Source organism: Xenopus laevis, chromosome 8S, assembly GCF_017654675.1.
Source record: "Xenopus laevis strain J_2021 chromosome 8S, Xenopus_laevis_v10.1, whole genome shotgun sequence".
Classification (NCBI taxonomy): Eukaryota; Metazoa; Chordata; class Amphibia; order Anura; family Pipidae; genus Xenopus; species Xenopus laevis.
In genome coordinates this window covers 103,895,855-103,915,068 of record NC_054386.1, presented here as the reverse complement: position 1 = coordinate 103,915,068, position 19,214 = coordinate 103,895,855, and the positions used below count along the sequence as shown (strand labels likewise).

Here is a 19,214-nt window from a genome sequence, read left to right as displayed (position 1 = left end):
CCCTATTTATCTGTGTCCCCCAGTTCTGCGCAGTAACTGGCACCCCACTCAGCTCTACCTCAAATACACTCTAATGTCCCTATCCTATTCCCATCAGTCCCTGCCCCAGTGAGCTTACACTCTAATGCCCCTATCCTATTCCCATCAGTCCTTGCCCCAGTGAGATTACACTCTAATGTTCCTATCCTATTCCCATCAGTCCCTGCCCCAGTGAGCTTACATTCTAATGTTCCTATCCTATTCCCATCAGTCCCTGCCCCAGCGAGCTTACATTCTAATGTACCTATCATATTCCCATCAGTCCCTGCTCCAGCGAGCTTATACTCTAATGTCCCTATCCTATTCCCATCAGCAACTGCTCCAGTGAGTTTAAACTCTAATGTGCATATCCCATCCGCCCCTACTCCAGTGAGCTTACACTCTAATGTCCCTATAACATTGCTGTTAGTCCCTGCTCCAGTGAGCTTACACTCTACTGTCCATATCCCATCCGCTCTTGCTCCAGTGAGCTTACGCTCTAATGTCCCTATAACATTGCTATTAGTCCCTGCCCCAGTGAACTTACAATCTAAAGTTCCTATTGCATTCCCATCAGTCTCTGCTCCAGTGAGCTTACAGTCTACTGTCCATATCCCATCCACCCTTGCTCCAGTGAACTTACACTCTAATGTCCCTATAACATTGCTATTAGTCCCTGCCCCAGTGAGTTTACAATCTAAAGTTCCTATTGCATTCCCATCAGTCCCTGTCCCAGTGAACTTAATGCTCCTATTTGCAGTTCTGCAGTATAGCTGAATGTTTGGAGTAAGTTAGTTACACTGGTTACACGCAGTTGTGAGTTCTAGAGCTCCATGAAAGCAGACCCATAACAAGAACAGGCTGAGACAACACTGGGCAAGAACTGGGGGGAACCGGTTTTCTTCTAAACAGCAAATTTCTCATTTTTATTGTGCTGAGTTGAGAGGGGTCACTGAGAGCTCCCGTCCCAAGGGTGTTTTGTTTTTTTTTTTATTATTATTTAATTCATAGATAATGAAAAGAGTACAAATGAAAAATGTAATGATAATATCAATAACATCATTAACAATGACATCAATAACATTAGATAATATTAGCACTCTTGCCAGAATAAAAGAAATTCAATATAGTATATAATATCTAAAAGTCTCTGCACGTCCAAAGTTGAATGTTCCAAATAAAATTTAATATATGAAAATAATCTTCATGAAATTATAGCTAAAATATAAAGTATAGTAAGTTTGACTATGAAACGTAAGATCAAGTTTCTATAGATAAAGTGAGGTAAACCAATGGTTGGTAGAAGGTTGAAATTGTTAAATTGTTAAGGCTAGAACGCAAAGAACTTAATTATCTTTGGAATTATTAAGGAGCAAATCCATATTCTCTCTTTCTTCCTTGTCTAAGCCATGAAGATAAATTTTCCATTTTGATGTTCATTTTTGTTGGTTCTTTGGGTTATCTAAACTGAAGTTTGTAGCTCTGTTGATGTACAAACTACGTAGTTCTGATAAAACCTCTTTAACGGAAGGTAGAGTGGACTTAATCCAATATTTGAAAATAATTCTACGAGCTGCGGACAACTTCAGTTTAATAAATGAAGTTATGTTTGACTTCACTCTTTAGTATTCTTTTTCAAGGTGTTGAAATCCATGTCAGGGTGGGTTTATTGAGTGTAAATGACACAAAGCAGCTAATACAGGCCAGCCAATCACATCAATACGTGTTACATGAGTGTTATGGAATATTCCAGGTGGTGCCATATAACATTGAGAAGAAGCACACACAGTGCCCCATGCCCAGTTTTGTTTCACTTCCAACTCCAAATACCAAAAAGGAACATGGGGCTCATTCACTAATGTTGGACAGAGATATAGGGCAATATACTTAGTGCTGGTGTCCAACTGAACAATGAGTAGCACCTGTGTGAGGGGCCCTTTCACCCCTGTATGCAGTGTCACTAGGGGGCAGAAACATGGTGCATGTAAACGGACTGCTTATTACCCATGAGAACCTTCCTTAAGATGCTTGTGGTCTCAGTTAGGGTTAGGTAAGTTTCAGTGTCTTGTTTCAACCTGCTCTTCTATGGAAGTCTGATTTGCTCTTGTGCCCCCCTCCTGTGACATTCGGGCTGAGCTCAGATGGAGAAGGCGCTCATACGTAACCCTAATGCATTAAATAGGAACAGAGGTTTCAGTCTGACTATTGGGGTGTTACTAATAAGGAATCGGACCAAATACTGATGTGAATTACAACTTTCATTAGTATATTCATATTTGAGAAATGTTGCATGAAATGTGAACCAAACAGATGTGCGATTCGGATGCCCATGTGAGGGGTTTGGAGTCTCTGGCTGGAAACTTTCAGGGACATTTAGGCTGTAATCGGCCATTTTTAGAACTTTGCACATTGTGTTCTGGCTTCCTTGTGTTGCTGCAGGTCTCTGCACCCCAAACTTTCTCCCAATCGTAGTAAGGCTTCTATTTATTGAATAAACCAGATGTCTCCCCAATATATTCCTAATACTGACGTGAGCCCCAGTTTATTGTGTGACAAATACGTCAGTGTGTGAGTTGTAGTTACAGAGAGACGTGTGCAAGTAAGTGGCCCCAGCGTATGTCACTGGCCATTGCCACTCACAATAAATGAGGCCATTCTGGGTGAAGGCAAAACTGTTCCAGGTGCACATGTGTAACCCCTTGTGTGCTGATCAGTAACTGTCAGACATGTGCAGCAGCTCCCTGCAGAGTGTGGCTTAAGGTTAACACAATACACAGAGCAGAAATGTGGAGAATCAGGTTTGGCACCTTTTTTCTCACGCAAGTTTGCTTATCAGAGGGTGGGAAAGTAGCACGGCCTGTCTCCTCGCTGTGCTGCCTGAGCTTTTCCAGCTGCAATAATAACTGGGGTGCAACAACTCCCTGCCCCTCCTGCACAACCTGTGCCCACTGCTTCACTATCTGGGAATTAATAGTGGGGCATTGAATGTTTAGGAATGCACTGGATAGTGTGCTGGTGCTTGTAATTGTGCCTCCCCCTGTTGTACTGCATCACTATTGGTGCACAGGCAGGACAGGATTATATAGGGTGCAGGTGCTTCTGGTTGTGTCCCCTGTGCTTGGGCATCACTATTGGTACACAGACAAGACACAATGTGGCCTCTCCTTATCTGCACTATGAGGTTTCTCTGGTATCTGGCACCATGAAGTTTCCCCCTTTCCCCATCTCATCAGTGGGCACCACAGGAGAAATATTAGGCACATACAAGGAGTTGGCAGTTGCATTTGTAAGAAGAGCTTGGCATCCTTGCCAAGATGATGAGAGATTAGCAGCTGAATATGAATCAGCAGAAAGGGGTCCAGCTTTCCTGAACACATGAAATTGCTGAGTAAATTGCCAGCTTTCTGCCTGTGACAGTTGCGTGGGATCTGGGAGCAGAGGGGGCAAGTTCCTGCAAGTCTCTAGGGCTGCACCGAGCAGCTACTAACTCCTGTTTTTCCTGTTGAAGGAGCCCGGCCAGTTTTTAGCTTGATTTGGGCGAGTAGCAAAGGAGCATGTGACCGATACATAGGGCACACCCTGGCGCTGAGCTTCATCCCAGGAATTCACCTTATATAGTTCTGTTCCACTGGGCAGAACCTCTGCTCTCCAATCAGTTCCTTCTCTTGCACTGCTAGCCCTAAACTACGCAGAGGAGCATCTTCATCAGAACCATGAATATTATATAGTTCTATTCCACTGGGCAGAACCTCTGCTCTCCAACACAGAGACTGCTCTACACTATGCATGCTGAACCCAATCCCACATCTTCATTAGAACCAGGTATAATTTATAGTTCTGTGCCATTAGGCAGAACCTCTGTTCTCAAACCCAGAGACTGCTCTACGCTATACATGACTAAAACCAATCCCTACATCGTCATTAGAACACTGTATAAAGTTCTGTTCCATTAGGCAGAACTTTTGCTCTCCAATTCAGAGATTGCTCTGCACTATGCATGGCTAAACCCAATCCCTACATCTTAATTAGAACAATGTATAAAGTTCTGTTCCATTAGGCAGAACCTCTGCTTTCCAACCCAGAAACTGCTTTACACTATGCATGGCTCAACCCAATCCCACATCTTCATCAGAACCATGTATATAATATAGTTATGTGCCACTGGGCAGAACCTCTGCTTTCGAACCCAGAGACTGCTTTGCACTATGCATGGCTCACCCCAATCCCCACATCTTCATCATAACCATGTATATAATATAGTTCTGTTCCACTGGGCAGAACCTCTGCTCTCCAATCAGTTCCTTGTCTCGCACTGCTAACTTTAAACTATGCAGAGGAGCATGCATGGCTGAACCCAATCCCCACATCTTCATTAGAACAATCTATATAGTTCTGTTCCATTAGGCAGAACTTTTGCTCTTCAATCCAGAGATTGCTCTACACTATCTATCTCAACCCAATCCCCACATCTTCATCCAAATCAGGTATATTATTTAGTTATGTGCCACTGGGCAGAACCTCTGATCTCCAACCTAGAGATTGCTCTACACTATGCATGGCTCAACCCAATCCCACATCTTCATTAGAACAATGTATAAAGTTCTGTTTCATTAGGCAGAACCTCTGCTCTCCAACCCAAAGACTGCTCTACACTATGCATGGCTTAACCCAATCCCACATCTTCATCAGAACTATGTATATGATATAGTTCTGTGCCATTGGGTAGAGCCTATTCAGGTGTACCTCAGGTGTATACCTACTCTCAGATCTTCTGTCCTAGTTGCTTTGTATATCTTGCACTAGTTTCTCTGTATTGACAAGGCATTAACACTGTTCCCCTTCTCGTTGTTCAGGGGGCATCTGTGGGGTCGTGCAGACAGAGAGGAGCATCACTGCAGTGCTGGGCATGGATGTTACCCTTCCCTGTTATTACCAGGCAGAAGCAGATGAGAAGGTGGCACAAGTTGTTTGGATAAAAAAAGGAATAAATGGGCAGAATACAGAAATTGTTATTCTGAACACTGAATATGGAGCCAACATATTTGGTGCCTATGAGGGACGAGTGAAAGAAAAAGCCCCCTTGGAGTCAGCAGATGGGGGCATTATTCTGAAGAATGCAGTACAAGCTGATGAAGGGACCTACCAGTGTCGTGTCAACACTTTCCCAGCTGGAAACTTTGATGCTGAACTGGAGCTGAAAGTGTTGGGTAAGTGCTGATACATGTACCTACCTTAGACTGAAAATCATTTCATATTCTAGGAAACGAATGTAACCCCCAAAATCATCAAGTAAAAAAACTCCCCATCTGTGTTAGTTCCAGTGACATCCTGACCCCCCTCATTAACCCAAGCCTAATGTCTCCTTTGCTTATGAGAACCTTCTCCTAACTGTCATTTGACTTTCCCTATCTTTGTTAGTACCAATGACATCACTAGCCCCCCATTAACACAAGCCTGATATGTCCTTCGCTTATGAGAACCTTCTCCTAACTGCCAACTCACTCTCCCCATCTGTGTTAGTACCAGTGACATCACTAGTCCCCACCCACCAAAAAATGAAAGTGTTTAAAAGTAATGGTAATATATTATATATATATATGTGTATGTGCTTGAATGGCTGCCCCCATGGCTACACAGCAGCTTGTTTATATAAACTATAGTAGTACTTATCTGTTATCTACTGTGTATCCTGTGCTTGAATGGCTGCCCCATGGCTACACAGCAGCTTGTTTATATAAACTATAGTAGTTCTTATCTGTTATCTACTGTGTATCCTGTGATTGGATGACTGCCCTCATGGCTACACAGCAGCTTGTTTATATAAACTATAGTAGTACTTATCTGTTATCTACTGTGTATCCTGTGATTGAATGACTGCCCCCATGGCTACACAGCAGCTTGTTTATATAAACTATAGTAGTACTTATCTGTTATCTACTGTGTATCCTGTGCTTGAATGGCCGCCCTCATGGCTACACAGCAGCTTGTTTATATAAATGATAGTAGTACTTATCTGTTATCTACTGTGTATCCTGTGCTTGAATGGCTGCCCCATGGTTACACAGCAGCTTGTTTATATAAACTATAGTAGTACTTATCTGTTATCTACTGTGTATCCTGTGCTTGAATGGCTGCCCCATGGTTACACAGCAGCTTGTTTATATAAACTATAGTAGTACTTATCTGTTATCTACTGTGTATCCTGTGCTTGAATGGCTGCCCCCATGGCTACACAGCAGCTTGTTTATATAAACGATAGTAGTACTCATCTGTTATCTACTGTGTATCCTGTGCTTGAATGGCTGCCCCCATGGCTACACAGCAGCTTGTTTATATAAACTATAGTAGTACTTATCTGTTATCTACTGTGTATCCTGTGATTGAATGACTGCCCTCATGGCTACACAGCAGCTTGTTTATATAAACTATAGTAGTACTTATCTGTTATCTACTGTGTATTCTGTGCTTGAATGGCTGCCCCCATGGCTACACGGCAGCTTGCTTATATAAACTATAGTAGTACTTATTTGTTATCTACTGTGTATCCTGTGCTTGAATGGCTGTCCCCATGGCTACACAGCAGCTTGTTTATATAAACTATAGAAGTACTTATCTGTTATCTACTGTGTATCCTGTGATTGAATGACTGCCCTCATGGCTACACAGCAGCTTGTTTACATAAACTATAGTAGTACTTATCTGTTATCTACTGTGTATTCTGTGCTTGAATGGCTGCCCCCATGGCTACACGGCAGCTTGTTTATATAAAATATAGTAGTACTTATCTGTTATCTACTGTGTATCCTGTGCTTGAATGGCTGCCCCCATGGCTACACGGCAGCTTGTTTATATAAACTATAGTAGTACTTATCTGTTATCTACTGTGTATCCTGTGCTTGAATGGCTGCCCCCATGGCTACACAGCAGCTTGTTTATATAAACTATAGTAGTACTTATCTGTTATCTACTGTGTATCCTGTGCTTGAATGGCTGCCCCCATGGCTACACAGCAGCTTGTTTATATAAACTATAGTAGTACTTATCTGTTATCTACTGTGTATCCTGTGCTTGAATGTCTGCCCTCCATGGCTACACAGCAGCTTGTTTATATCAACTATAGTAGTACTTATCTGTTATCTACTGTGTATCCTGTGCTTGAATGGCTGCCCCCATGGCTACACAGCAGCTTGTTTATATAAACTATAGTAGTACTTATCTGTTATCTACTGTGTATCCTGTGCTTGAATGTCTGCCCCCATGGCTACACAGCAGCTTGTTTATATAAACTATAGTAGTACTTATCTGTTACCTAATGTGTATCCTGTGCTTGAATGGCTGCCCCATGGCTACAGAGTAGCTTGTTTGTAGAAATTATAATTTCATACATCATTTTTACCCATTGAGGGCAAAAGTATATCATATTGTAATTCCTTTATAACACTTTGAATTGTTAGTGGTATTGTTCCTGTAAGCCAAGCTTAATGTCTATGCTTATGAGAACTTTCTTCTAACTGCAATCTGACTCTCTTCATCTGTGCTAGCATTGACATATATGAAGTAGATGTTGGGTGGGATTTATTGAAAGGATTTGTGTCTTGTTTCAAGCTCAGCTGTAATATAATTTACACTTGGCTCCTACAAGGGTTATCACTAAGGTTAGGGTTATCCTACGTGTCTGATGTACCTAACATCCATCTGCTTTCTTGTTATTGTCCAGATGACCTACTGGGGTCTTGTGTATCCTGTATGTATACTGTATGTATCTTGTATGTATCCTGTATGTATCTTGTATCTATCCTGTATGTATCCTGTATGTATCTTGTATGTATCCTGTATGTATCCTGTATGTATCCTGTATGTATCCTGTATGCATCCAGTATGTATCCTGTATGTATCTTGTATGCATCCAGTATGTATCCTGTATGTATCTTGTATGTATCCTGTATGTATCTTGTACGTATCCTGTATGTATCCTGTAAGTATCCTATATGTATCCTGTATGTATCTTGTATGTATCCTGTATGCATCTTGTATGTATCTTGTATGTATCCTGTATGTATCTTGTATGTATCCTGTATGTATCCTGTATGGATCTTGTATGTATCCTGTATGTATCCTGTATGTATCTTGTATGTATCTTGTATGTATCCTGTATGTATCTTGTATGTATCTTGTATGTATCATGTATGTGCAATGTAACATTTGTTATACACTGTAGGGTCGATTGGCCGATGGAGTAAACACTGGATACAAACAGGCTTGTTAGGCAACATGTACAGTCATTTTTTTATAGTAAAGGGGAAGGAAGAACAATGTTCTAATGATATATGTGTATCTGTTGTTCTGTGTACCTTCTCCTGCAGTTCCTCCTTTGCCCACCCTGAGCCCTGGGCCTCCACTGATCGAAGGAGAAGGAAGATCTCTGGCCGCCTCATGCACAGCAGAAGGCAATCCTGCTCCAGCTCTCACTTGGGAGACAGGAGTGGAGGGAACCAATTTGACTAAGAAATACGAGCACCAACGCTCTGCCTCTGTCACTAGTGAATTCTATGTGGTACCCACCCGCCGCATGAATGGAAAGGTACTGACCTGTGTGGTCTCTCATCCTGGGTTCCAGCAAGAGAAAAGGATCACCCATGTTCTGGGAGTGAGATGTAAGTTCTGTCATTAATGAACCCACTTACTTCTATGAGTAGTAAACAGGACCCCAAAGAACTCGAACATGACAACATAACCCTTTTTATAAACAAGCACCTAGTAGTATGGGTGCCCAATCTCTTAGCTAATAAATGCCCCCTTAGCATGGAAGCCTACTGGCCTTCATAATGATATGTACCCCAATGTGTGTGTGTTTAGGGGGTAGATATACACTATAATAGAATCCACTACTAGTAGTACAGAAGGGTTAGCCCAAAGAAACTGTGACACAAGAGTTACACATTTTAGCAGAGTTATAGTGACCTCCTGGGGTACACTCACAACTACTTATGGGGCCTAGTTCAATCTTAGGTATGTTGTTTCTTATATTAGTCAGACTTCCCTATGTCTCATAACCAAAGCACCAAAGTACTGAAGGATGGTTGCACCTACCATATCACCTAAACCCATAAAAGGATTCTCATTCCTCTATCCTTCAGAGCTGTGCAACAGAATGGCCTCCGTGTTTGGCCTCATCCATCCTGAGCCTCCACCACTCTGATTGCCAACCAGGGGCACAGTCACTCTGGGTTGTGGCTTTAAAGGTGCATTGCCCAGGACAGCAGTGTAGTTGCTGACACAATGTGATGCCAGATTCCCACATTACCCTATGCAACTTTGCACTGGGCCTTTGTGTGTAGAGCAGAGACTCTGTGTAAAGACTCAAATGTGTTTAACATGGTACTCTCCTTACCATACAGTTGTGATAGATTGGTGTATATATGTGTGTGTATGATTGTCTGTACAAATATGAGTGTGTTTGTGTCATTATTGGACAGTTACTGTTATGCGATGGCCAATTTATATGAAGAGGACCAATTCTAACTCAACACTACATTATCCTCAGATCTGGCAGAAATCTCAGTCCAAGGACATGAAGAAGGCTTGTTTGCTGGGAAAGAGGGGGCCATGTTACAATGCCAAGCTGATGGAAACCCACCACCAACATATACGTGGTCCAGGTAACTGGCACTTCTTGTCCAACTTCATTGAGTTTCTCAGTGTTCCTTTTTATTTTGGTATTGGATGAATCATGACAATGGGGAGTTGTTGGTATCATGAGAGTTAGAGACATTCAGATACATATTGTTGTGTTGGGGGCTTTTTGTGTTACAGTTTCTGACATATTCAGGGAGAAAGTGACTTGGGTAGGACCAGAATTGCTTATTCACCAAAACATTTCATATTGACTTGTCCAGGGCAAGAAGGCACATCAGTTTCCTTCAACATTATATTCCCGTTCCCTTCTCATTCTGCCCTACTCACAAACCTGACCTCAGTGTTACCCCAAAGTTTCTATATATCTGTCACCTTGTTATGAGCTAAGGGGGCCCAGCCTGAAGGCCAGTTAGGGGTAGATTTGGGGTGACTGTTTATTTGTGCCCTGGGTACCCCTGGAGCTATAGCAGGGTGACACCCCAATGTTTCTATATATCTGTAACCTTGTTATGAGCTAAGGGGGCCCAGTCTGAAGGTCAGTAAGGAGGAGATTTGGGGTGACTGTTTATTTGTACCCTGGGTACCCCTGGAACTATAGCAGGGTGACTGTTACCCTAATGTTTCTATATATCTGTAACCTTGTTATGAGCTAAGGGGGCCCAGTCTGAAGGTCAGTTAGGGGGAGATTTGGGGTGAGTGTTTATTTGTACCCTGGGTACCCCTGGAACTATAGCAGGGTGACACCCCAATGTTTCTATATATCTGTAACCTTGTTATGAGCTAAGGGGGCCCAGTCTGAAGGTCAGTTAGGGGGAGATTTGGGGTGAGTGCTTATTTGTGCCCTGGGTACCCCTGGAACTATAGCAGGGTGACACCCCAATGTTTCTATATATCTGTAACCTTATTATGAGCTAAGGGGGCCCAGTCTGAAGGTCAGTTAGTGGGAGATTTGGGGTGAATGCTTATTTGTGCCCTGGGTACCCCTGGAACTATAGCAGGGTGACTGTTACCCCAGTGTTTCTATATATCTGTAACCTTTTTATGAGCTAAAGGGGCCCAGTCTGAAGGCCAGTTAGGGGGAGATTTGGGTGAGTGTTTATTTGTACCCTGGGTACCCCTGGAACTATAGCAGGGTGACACCCCAATGTTTCTATATATCTGTAACCTTGTTATGAGCTAAGGGGGCCCAGTCTGAAGGTCAGTTAGGGGGAGATTTGGGGTGAGTGTTTATTTGTGCCCTGGGTACCCCTGGAACTATAGCAGGGTGACACCCCAATGTTTCTATATATCTGTAACCTTGTTATGAGCTAAGGGGGCCCAGTCTGAAGGTCAGTTAGGGGGAGATTTGGGGTGAGTGCTTATTTGTACCCTGGGTACCCCTGGAACTATAGCAGCATGACACCCCAATGTTTCTATATATCTGTAACCTTGTTATGAGCTAAGGGGGCCCAGCCTGAAGGCCAGTTAGGGGGAGATTTGGGTGAGTGCTTATTTGTGCCCTGGGAACCCCTGGAACTATAGCAGGGTGACTGTTACCACAACATTTCTTTCTAAATATATATTCATTATGTAGCCTTTGGGTAAGTTCTTTATTGCAGTCTTAGATATTCTTGAAACGATAGCAAGATAATTAATATGACAAAGGAAGAGGGGTGTTGTGATGGCACCAGGTTGTGCAAGGACGTTGGAATAGGGTAGAACTTACACACAACTCCTTTAGAGAATAAGGCTCTTTATTGCAGCATGGCAACTGCCATGTAACAATCTTCTTTAGAGTTTCAATGGTAACAGCCTGCACTTAGTGGTTCTGTCTGCAGATGATACCAGGGTTGGGCCCCCGATACTGCTGGTCAATGGGACATGTGGGTACAGTTGCGGGGGTTATAGCCGAGCAGTCTCTATGATCTCCCGTGTGTTTAAAAAGAATGTGCATTGGGGATAAGATTGGAGAGTACTGTGGGGAGTGACTTGCCAGGACTAAGCAAACAAATGTGGCCCCTAACAACTTCTCTCTCACTGCCAGTGTCGTTGTTGCTAATGAGCCTGAACATGCACAAACCATTCCCCCTAATCATGATATTCTCTATACACAGGACCAATGGGTCTCTTCCAGCAGAGATAAAGACTGAAGGAAACACACTGCAGTTTCTCAGAGGTCTGGCACCAGAAGACGCCGGTGTCTATGTCTGTCATGCAACTAATGGCATCGGCAGCAAGAGTGCCCAGGCCACTGTTTCTATAGCAGGTAAGTCACTCCTTTCCATAGGGAGTCAGACATTAAGGAAAATGGATAATGTTGTAAAGCTACAGGAATGGAAGTACCCTGCTCCCCAAATCTAAACTCAGAATTTGGAGGGCCCTAATTATGATGTGCGGTGTGACATCCCAGAGCCGTGACTATTGATGAGAACACACAAGTATACAAATAATCACATTTAAGAGGGAACATGGAGATGTGCACCTTAGCTTTGGGGTTCCATGCCAGGCAGAGTACCATAAGTGCCCAAAGACTATAGAAATGTCCATCTCAGAGTGGCCTTTCTTGACTTGTAAGTCCCCTCAAGATATGCTAAGTGTATGTGCTTCTCAAAGCAGCCTTGTGGTTGGTAGGCTGGTAGGGCACAATCAGAATAGGGGTGTAGATATGACAGGGGTTTGGGGGTTCCGTGGAAGCAGGGCACAATACAAGCTATAGGGATATGTATGTCAGTGAGACAGTTAGTAGGCAGGCAGATAGGTAAATGGATGGACAGTAAAGGTGTACAATATGTAGCACAACCCAAGGTGCTCTCAGTTTGTGTTACTTGGACAAACCTACCACAAATGTCCTTCCATTGTGTCACTATTTTTTATGGCTTTAGTAAGGACTGAGGTCTAGTCCCATGGCACACAAGGGAAACTCCAACCTGCAAATTCCTTTGTGCCCCAGTCACTAGCCACCCTGAATAATTACTGAACCACAGAGTAACTAATCCCTGGTAATGACGGGAGGTAGAACTAGTCTTGGTGCATCATCACCACTTTGCTATCTCATATACACACACTAATGGCTCAGTAATGACTCTAATAAATGGGCAGGTTCCCATTCTGACACCCAAATAAGTACCAGGCTCAGTATGAGGCATCATCCCAAGCGACAGCTCCTCAACCACTGGCAGCAGCCTCAAATGCCTGGCAATTACACATATGCCAAGAAACAACTGCCTGGCTACTACCCATATACTTAGTAATGACTGCCTGACAATTACCCATATAATGAGTAACAACTGCCTGACAATAACCCATATACTGAGTAACGACTGCCTGGCTATTACCCATATACTGAGTAACGACTGCCTGGCAATAATCCATATACTGAGTAACGACTGCCTGACAGGCTATTGCCCATATACAGAGTAACAACTATCAGGCTATTGCCCATATACTGGTAATTACCCATAGCAGGTAGGCTGAGATTTTGTGTGCTGTGGGGTGTACTTCCACTGTAGTTATACTACTGTCCTGCATTTTATGTTCATGGCTACTATACACACACTAGCAGGAGTATATTCACACAGTATATTCACAGTACTCCCTGTACATGAAGTACATTAGGGCCCAACTATGATGCAGGGAAGTAGCTTGGTTTGTTTGGCCCACGTGTTGCTGAATGACTTCTTACCTCCAATAATGCTCAGAAGCTAAACTTACCAAGAACTGACCCTCTCACTAACATATTTCCTTTGTCTTTTCCCCAGAATACGAGGCAAGAAAAATCGATTTAGTGTCGGTGTCACTGGGCTCGGTTGGAGTTCTGACTGCAATCCTACTGGTAGTCCTGGTCATTACTCTACTCATGGTCAACCGGCATCACAAGAAGAGAACCAAGCAGCTCTCTGAGAAAATGTAAGAGACTTACATACATCACCACTAGGGGGAGACAGATGCCTCTGAGAGTATTTCCATGTTACACAGAGGGTGGCTATTAGATACACATCACTCCTAACAGATATGCCGAAATGGATGAGAAGCTTGCACATCACAAGTAACTGTTAGCACTAATATACACACATTATAAGAGCACTGACAGTTGGCAGGCCCTATAGAGATGGTTGTGAATGTTACTAAATGAGGGACAATACAATCATTAGCTGGATACACAGTTTTGTTATGAAAATGTTGCTTTTCTCTATTCTAGTGAGGAACTTTCCACTCTCTCCAGGGAGGCATCTCGGAGGAGGCTGAACTCTACTACAGCCAGCACAGATACCCGCCTCCAGGTAACAGCCCCTTTGTACCCAAGATAAATCCATGAATATGCCCCAATAACTCCCTCATGTCCCCACAGTGACCATTCACTCACCTCCTTTCATACAATAGATTTCCTGTAAGACATAAGTGCAAGTATACCCCTCTAACTGCCCCCCAGCCATATAACTGCCCGCTCCTGTCCTGCTCAGTATTTGCCCTATCTCTTTATAGGCCTCACTTGCTCTCAGTACTGTGCATCTCTCTCCAACAGAATCAATCCCTAGCTCACAGCTCTTGGAGCAAACATGATAGAAACCCTCTGAGATACCCCCAGGCAAGATATAAATATAGCAAGAGGCCCCCAAGAACTCTAATTTCAGGCAGATCTCAAGTGCTGAAGTATATTGATTGTACCTCACCCCTCTATTTACTTGATATAATCAGCTGGAAGAAGGCATCCATCTGAGGTCTGGAATGCATTGTGACAGCCTAAGGGATCCAAGTATCAGTTCTATGATGGTAAGGAATCATTTCAACAGGCAGCATGTTGCAACTGAAGGAATGGCCAATAACTGTATAACTAACCTGCATAACCTTCTAACTCCCCCTCCCAAACCTCTAATCTCACATCCCCTGCTGTCACTCACATCTTTCTCTCTGTCCCTCATAACTCTAACTGCCCCTCTCAAACCTATAATAACTCCTCATATCCCTCTACTCAAAATGTGCAATCCCTCTGCTTGTCTTATTTCCTGACTTCCGCTCCAAAGTCTCTAACTATCTCTCCTATGCACCCGAATCCCCTCCAGCCTCCTAATTAACATTCCCAGCCCTCTAGCCTGCCATAGTACCAAAGGAACTCCCACTGAGTCCAGCCTCATGGTTTTCTTGTCCTTAGCACTGGGTATTTCTACTTGTTAAGACTCTTGATCTTAGTACTATGTATCTCCGCTTGGTAAGACTCTTGCTCTTAGGACTATGTATCGCTGCTTGGTAAGACTCTTGCTCTTAGTACTATGTATCTCCGCTTGGTAAGACTCTCTTGCACTTTGCACTGGGTATATCCACTTGGTAAGACTCCCTTACTCTTTGCACTGTGTATCTCTGCTTGGTAAGACTCTTGCTCTTAGTACAATGTATCGCTGCTTGGTAAGACTCTTGCTCTTAGTACTATGTATCTCCGCTTGGTAAGACTTTCTTGCACTTTTCACTGGGTATATGCACTTGGTAAGACTCCCTTACTCTTTGCACTGTGTATCTCTGCTTGGTAAGACTCTTGCTCTTAGTACTATGTATCGCTGCTTGGTAAGACTCTTGCTCTTAGTACTATGTATCGCCGCTTGGTAAGACTTTCTTGCGCTTTGCACTGGGTATATCCACTTGGTAAGACTCTCTTGCTCTTTGCACTGTGTATCTCTGCTTGTAAGACTCTTGCTCTTAGTACTATGTATCTCCGCTTGGTAAGACTTTCTTGCGCTTTGCACTGTGTATCTGCACTTGGTAAGACTCTCTTGCTGTTTGCACTGTATATCTCCACTTGGTAAGACTCTCTTGCTCTTTGCACTGTGTATCTCCGCTTGGTAAGACTCTTGCTCTTAGTACTATGTATCTCCACTTTGTAAGACTCTCTTACTCTTTGCACTGTGTTTCTCTGCTTAGTAATAATCTTGCTCTTAGTACTATGTATCTCTACTTGGAAAGACTCCCTTGTGCTTTGCCCTGGGTATCTCCACTTGGTAAGACTCTCTTACTCTTTGCACTGTGTATCTCTGCTTGGTAAGACTCTTGCTCTTAGTACTATGCATCTCCACTTGGTAAGACTCTATTGTGCTTTGCACTGTATATCTCCACTTGGTAAGACTCTCTTGCTCTTTGCACTGTGTATCTCCGCTTGGTAAGACTTTCTTGCGCTTTGCACTATGTATCTCCACTTGGTAAGACTCTTGCTCTTAGTACTATGTATCTCCACTTGGTAAGACTCCCTTACTCTTTGCACTGTGTATCTCTGCTTGGTAAGACTCTTGCTCTTAGTACTATGTATCTCCGCTTGGTAAGACTTTCTTGCGCTTTGCACTGGGTATCTGCACTTGGTAAGACTCTCTTGCTGTTTGCACTGTATATCTCCACTTGGTAAGACTCTCTTGCTCTTTGCACTGTGTATCTCCGCTTGGTAAGACCCTCTTGCACTCTTTGTACTGTGTATCTCCACTTGGTAAGACTCTTCCTCTTAGTACTATGTATCTCCACTTTGTAAGACTCTCTTACTCTTTGCACTGTGTTTCTCTGCTTAGTAATAATCTTGCTCTTAGTACTATGTATCTCTACTTGGAAAGACTCCCTTGTGCTTTGCCCTGGGTATCTCCACTTGGTAAGACTCTCTTACTCTTTGCACTGTGTATCTCTGCTTGGTAAGACTCTTGCTCTTAGTACTATGCATCTCCACTTGGTAAGACTCTATTGTGCTTTGCACTGTATATCTCCACTTGGTAAGACTCTCTTGCTCTTTGCACTGTGTATCTCCGCTTGGTAAGACTTTCTTGCGCTTTGCACTATGTATCTCCACTTGGTAAGACTCTTGCTCTTAGTACTATGTATCTCCACTTGGTAAGACTCCCTTACTCTTTGCACTGTGCATCTCTGCTTGGTAAGACTCTTGCTCTTAGTACTATGTATCTCTGCTTGGTAAGACTCTCTTGTGCTTTGCACTGTGTATCTCTGCTTGGTAAGAAGCTTGCTCTTAGTACTGTGCATCTCCACTTGGTAAGGCTCTCTTGTTCTTAACTCTGAGCAGGTGTTGTTGTGCTTAGTACTGTGCATCTCCCCTAACCCTAATGTCCATTTTTTGCAGGGGGAAGAGGCTGACAGACGAAGTTATTCCACTCTCACCACATTAAAGGAAACAGAGACCCAGACAGAGCTTTTATCTACTGTCCCAGATGAAGAGGCGATAGAAGATAGTGAAGAAACAGAGCAAGTGGAGCAGTCAAAAGAGAAAGAGCAAAACCCCACAGAGGCAGACGGCATAGTCGGAGTGGCCATCCAACCATTCATCAAACAGGGAATGGCACACTTCTACCAAGAGAATGGCACATTAAGGGCAAAGCCCAGCGCCAATGGTATTTATATCAATGGAAGGGGGCACCTAGTATAACAAGACTATTCACCCTCATGGGAAATGTGCCAAAAGTACGAGGACTGAATTTAAAAATAACTTTTTTTTTACGAACTTCTAAGGATAATTGTGCCAAAAGGGGACCTGTGATCTTAGAAGATTTTTTTCTCCCAGATGCCCAATGATCTTCTTACCATGACTTTCTCTATAGACAACCTTCTAAGATTATTGTATTGGGTTGGGACAAAATAAAATCTTTCCCATTCACAGGTTTGTTACTGGCACAAAAGCAAAAAGTGTGGCAATTCTGGATACCACTGATGGGGAAGGGAAAGTATTCACATGACTCTTCCCACCTGTACAGATCTGAGAGGAGAAAGAGCTGAAGTCTCCTCACTGGCCCTCATACTCAGAATGAAAAAGACCATTTCCCAGCAGGGGACAATTGTGTTTTTGGGCTAAGGTACAGTGAAAGAATACATGGAAATTTAATATACATGAACAAAAAAGCCATTAGGAACAATGAACTTCAGTTTCAGGATAGCAGCAAATATTTCACCCCATTAGTTATAATTAGAATTTATGGGATTTCACAAAACAGGAGTGGGCATCTGCTTAATTCAGTAGGTAACATGACCTATTGTCCCCCATACTCTAGCTGACTATTTGAGCCAATGCAAAAAAATCTTTTGTAAAATGTATTGCACTATTTAGCATTCATTGGCCTGCTGGTGGGAATGTGTGATCTATCCATGGTAAGGCTGCTGCTAGGAACAAATTTCCCTTGGTGGGAGTGAGCTCCTGCTTTTTGAAATGAGTGTTTATGCATGTGGGAGTTTGGCACTTTCTACTGCTGCCACTGAGGGACTTCCTACTTATGAGACTGTGACATTTCCTGCTTAATGGACTTCCCACTTGTTGTCAGTGGCACTATGGGACATCCTACTTTTGGCTCTGTGGGAGTGAGGAACTTCCTTCTCACTGAACTGTGGTACTTCCTGCTTGTGGATCTATGGGAATAAGGGACTCCTTGTTGGTGGCACTAAAGAAATTCCTGCTGACTAAACTGTGGTTCTTCCTACTTGTGGAACTATGAGGGTGAGGGACTTCCTGCTGGTACCCATGAAGAACATCCTGCTCACTAAACTGTGGTTATTCCTACTTGTGGAACTGGAGTGAGGGGCTTCATGTTGGTGCCCCTGAGGAGCTTGCTGCTGACTAAACTGTGGGACTTCCTGCTTGTGGAACCATAGGAATGAGGGACTTCCTGCTAGTTCTCCTGAGGAACTTCCTGCCCATTAAACTGTAGTTCTTCCTTTTTGTGGAATTGTAGGAGTGCAGGACTTCCTGCTGGTGCCACAAGGAAGTTCCTGCTCCCTAAACTGTGGTTCTTCGTGCTTGTGGAAATAAAAGGCCGAAGTGTGAGCAGAAGTTTGTGGCTTAGGAAACTGCATGTGTATGTAAGGAAGCAGACCACTCGGTCACAGCTCCTAAGACCCAAAAAGAGTATATGTCTTGAAATGGTAAAAGCACTTGGATTAGACCCATTTTAGGAATAAATTCTCACTGCTCATGACGAGTAGAAATCTGCTGTTTATATTAATATTATAATGTCTTTATTCCTTATCATTTGTACTGTTATAAGGCTGTTCTACAGTTCTGTGTTCATACTTGTGTAATCAGCCTGTACACTTATATCTGTATGCTTTGTACACAAAGGAATAGAAGCAATATGGCAGCTCTAACCATCTTAAAAACTGTAGAAAATAAACGAGCTGAGTATACAATAAGATACATCCTCATAATGTCAAAGGGAAACAATAGTATAGCTCCCACTCATCTGTATGAACACCCTAATATTCTGGGAGCTATTGGTGAGATGGTGGATTGTAAGCTGTATGGGACAGGGACAAAATACTTTAGGATAATTTAAGCCCATTGCAGAAAAACCCGCCCTGTGAGCTCTGGGTGAGATGTTGGATTGTTAGCTCTGTGGGACAGCACAAAATACTGTAAGGGTTAAATATAGCCTTTTCCTAAAGAAGAGATACTATGGGCACAGCTTATTTTGGTCTGAGATGGCACTGTATGAGCTCTGGGAGAGATGTTGGACAGTAAGGTCTATGGGACAGGGGCACAGAATTGTAGTAGCCCTTTGGTGAAGAAGAGACACTGTGGGTACAGCTTCTCTTTGTCTGAGATGACACGGTGGGAGAGA

At 43.1% G+C, this 19,214-nt stretch overlaps 1 protein-coding gene across 2 annotated transcripts in view; it reads left to right on the top strand.

The window, feature by feature from the left end:
- Positions 1-18,671, top strand: part of nectin4.S (nectin cell adhesion molecule 4 S homeolog) — a 29,293-nt gene extending 10,622 nt beyond the window's left edge. Inside the window, exons 1-9 of one of the 2 annotated variants that reach the window (XM_018233660.2) lie at positions 3,681-3,840; positions 4,872-5,225; positions 8,382-8,672; positions 9,563-9,677; positions 11,748-11,899; positions 13,392-13,539; positions 13,832-13,913; positions 14,329-14,403; positions 16,733-18,671. In XM_018233660.2, coding sequence (XP_018089149.1) covers positions 3,801-3,840; positions 4,872-5,225; positions 8,382-8,672; positions 9,563-9,677; positions 11,748-11,899; positions 13,392-13,539; positions 13,832-13,913; positions 14,329-14,403; positions 16,733-17,035 — 1,560 coding nt within the window. In that variant the 5' untranslated portion in view covers positions 3,681-3,800 and the 3' untranslated portion in view covers positions 17,036-18,671. Of the gene's footprint in view, positions 1-3,680; positions 3,841-4,871; positions 5,226-8,381; positions 8,673-9,562; positions 9,678-11,747; positions 11,900-13,391; positions 13,540-13,831; positions 13,914-14,328; positions 14,404-16,732 lie in introns of those variants that run through there. The other variant, XM_018233659.2, reaches the window with a different exon arrangement.
- Positions 18,672-19,214: the final 543 nt, after the last annotated feature.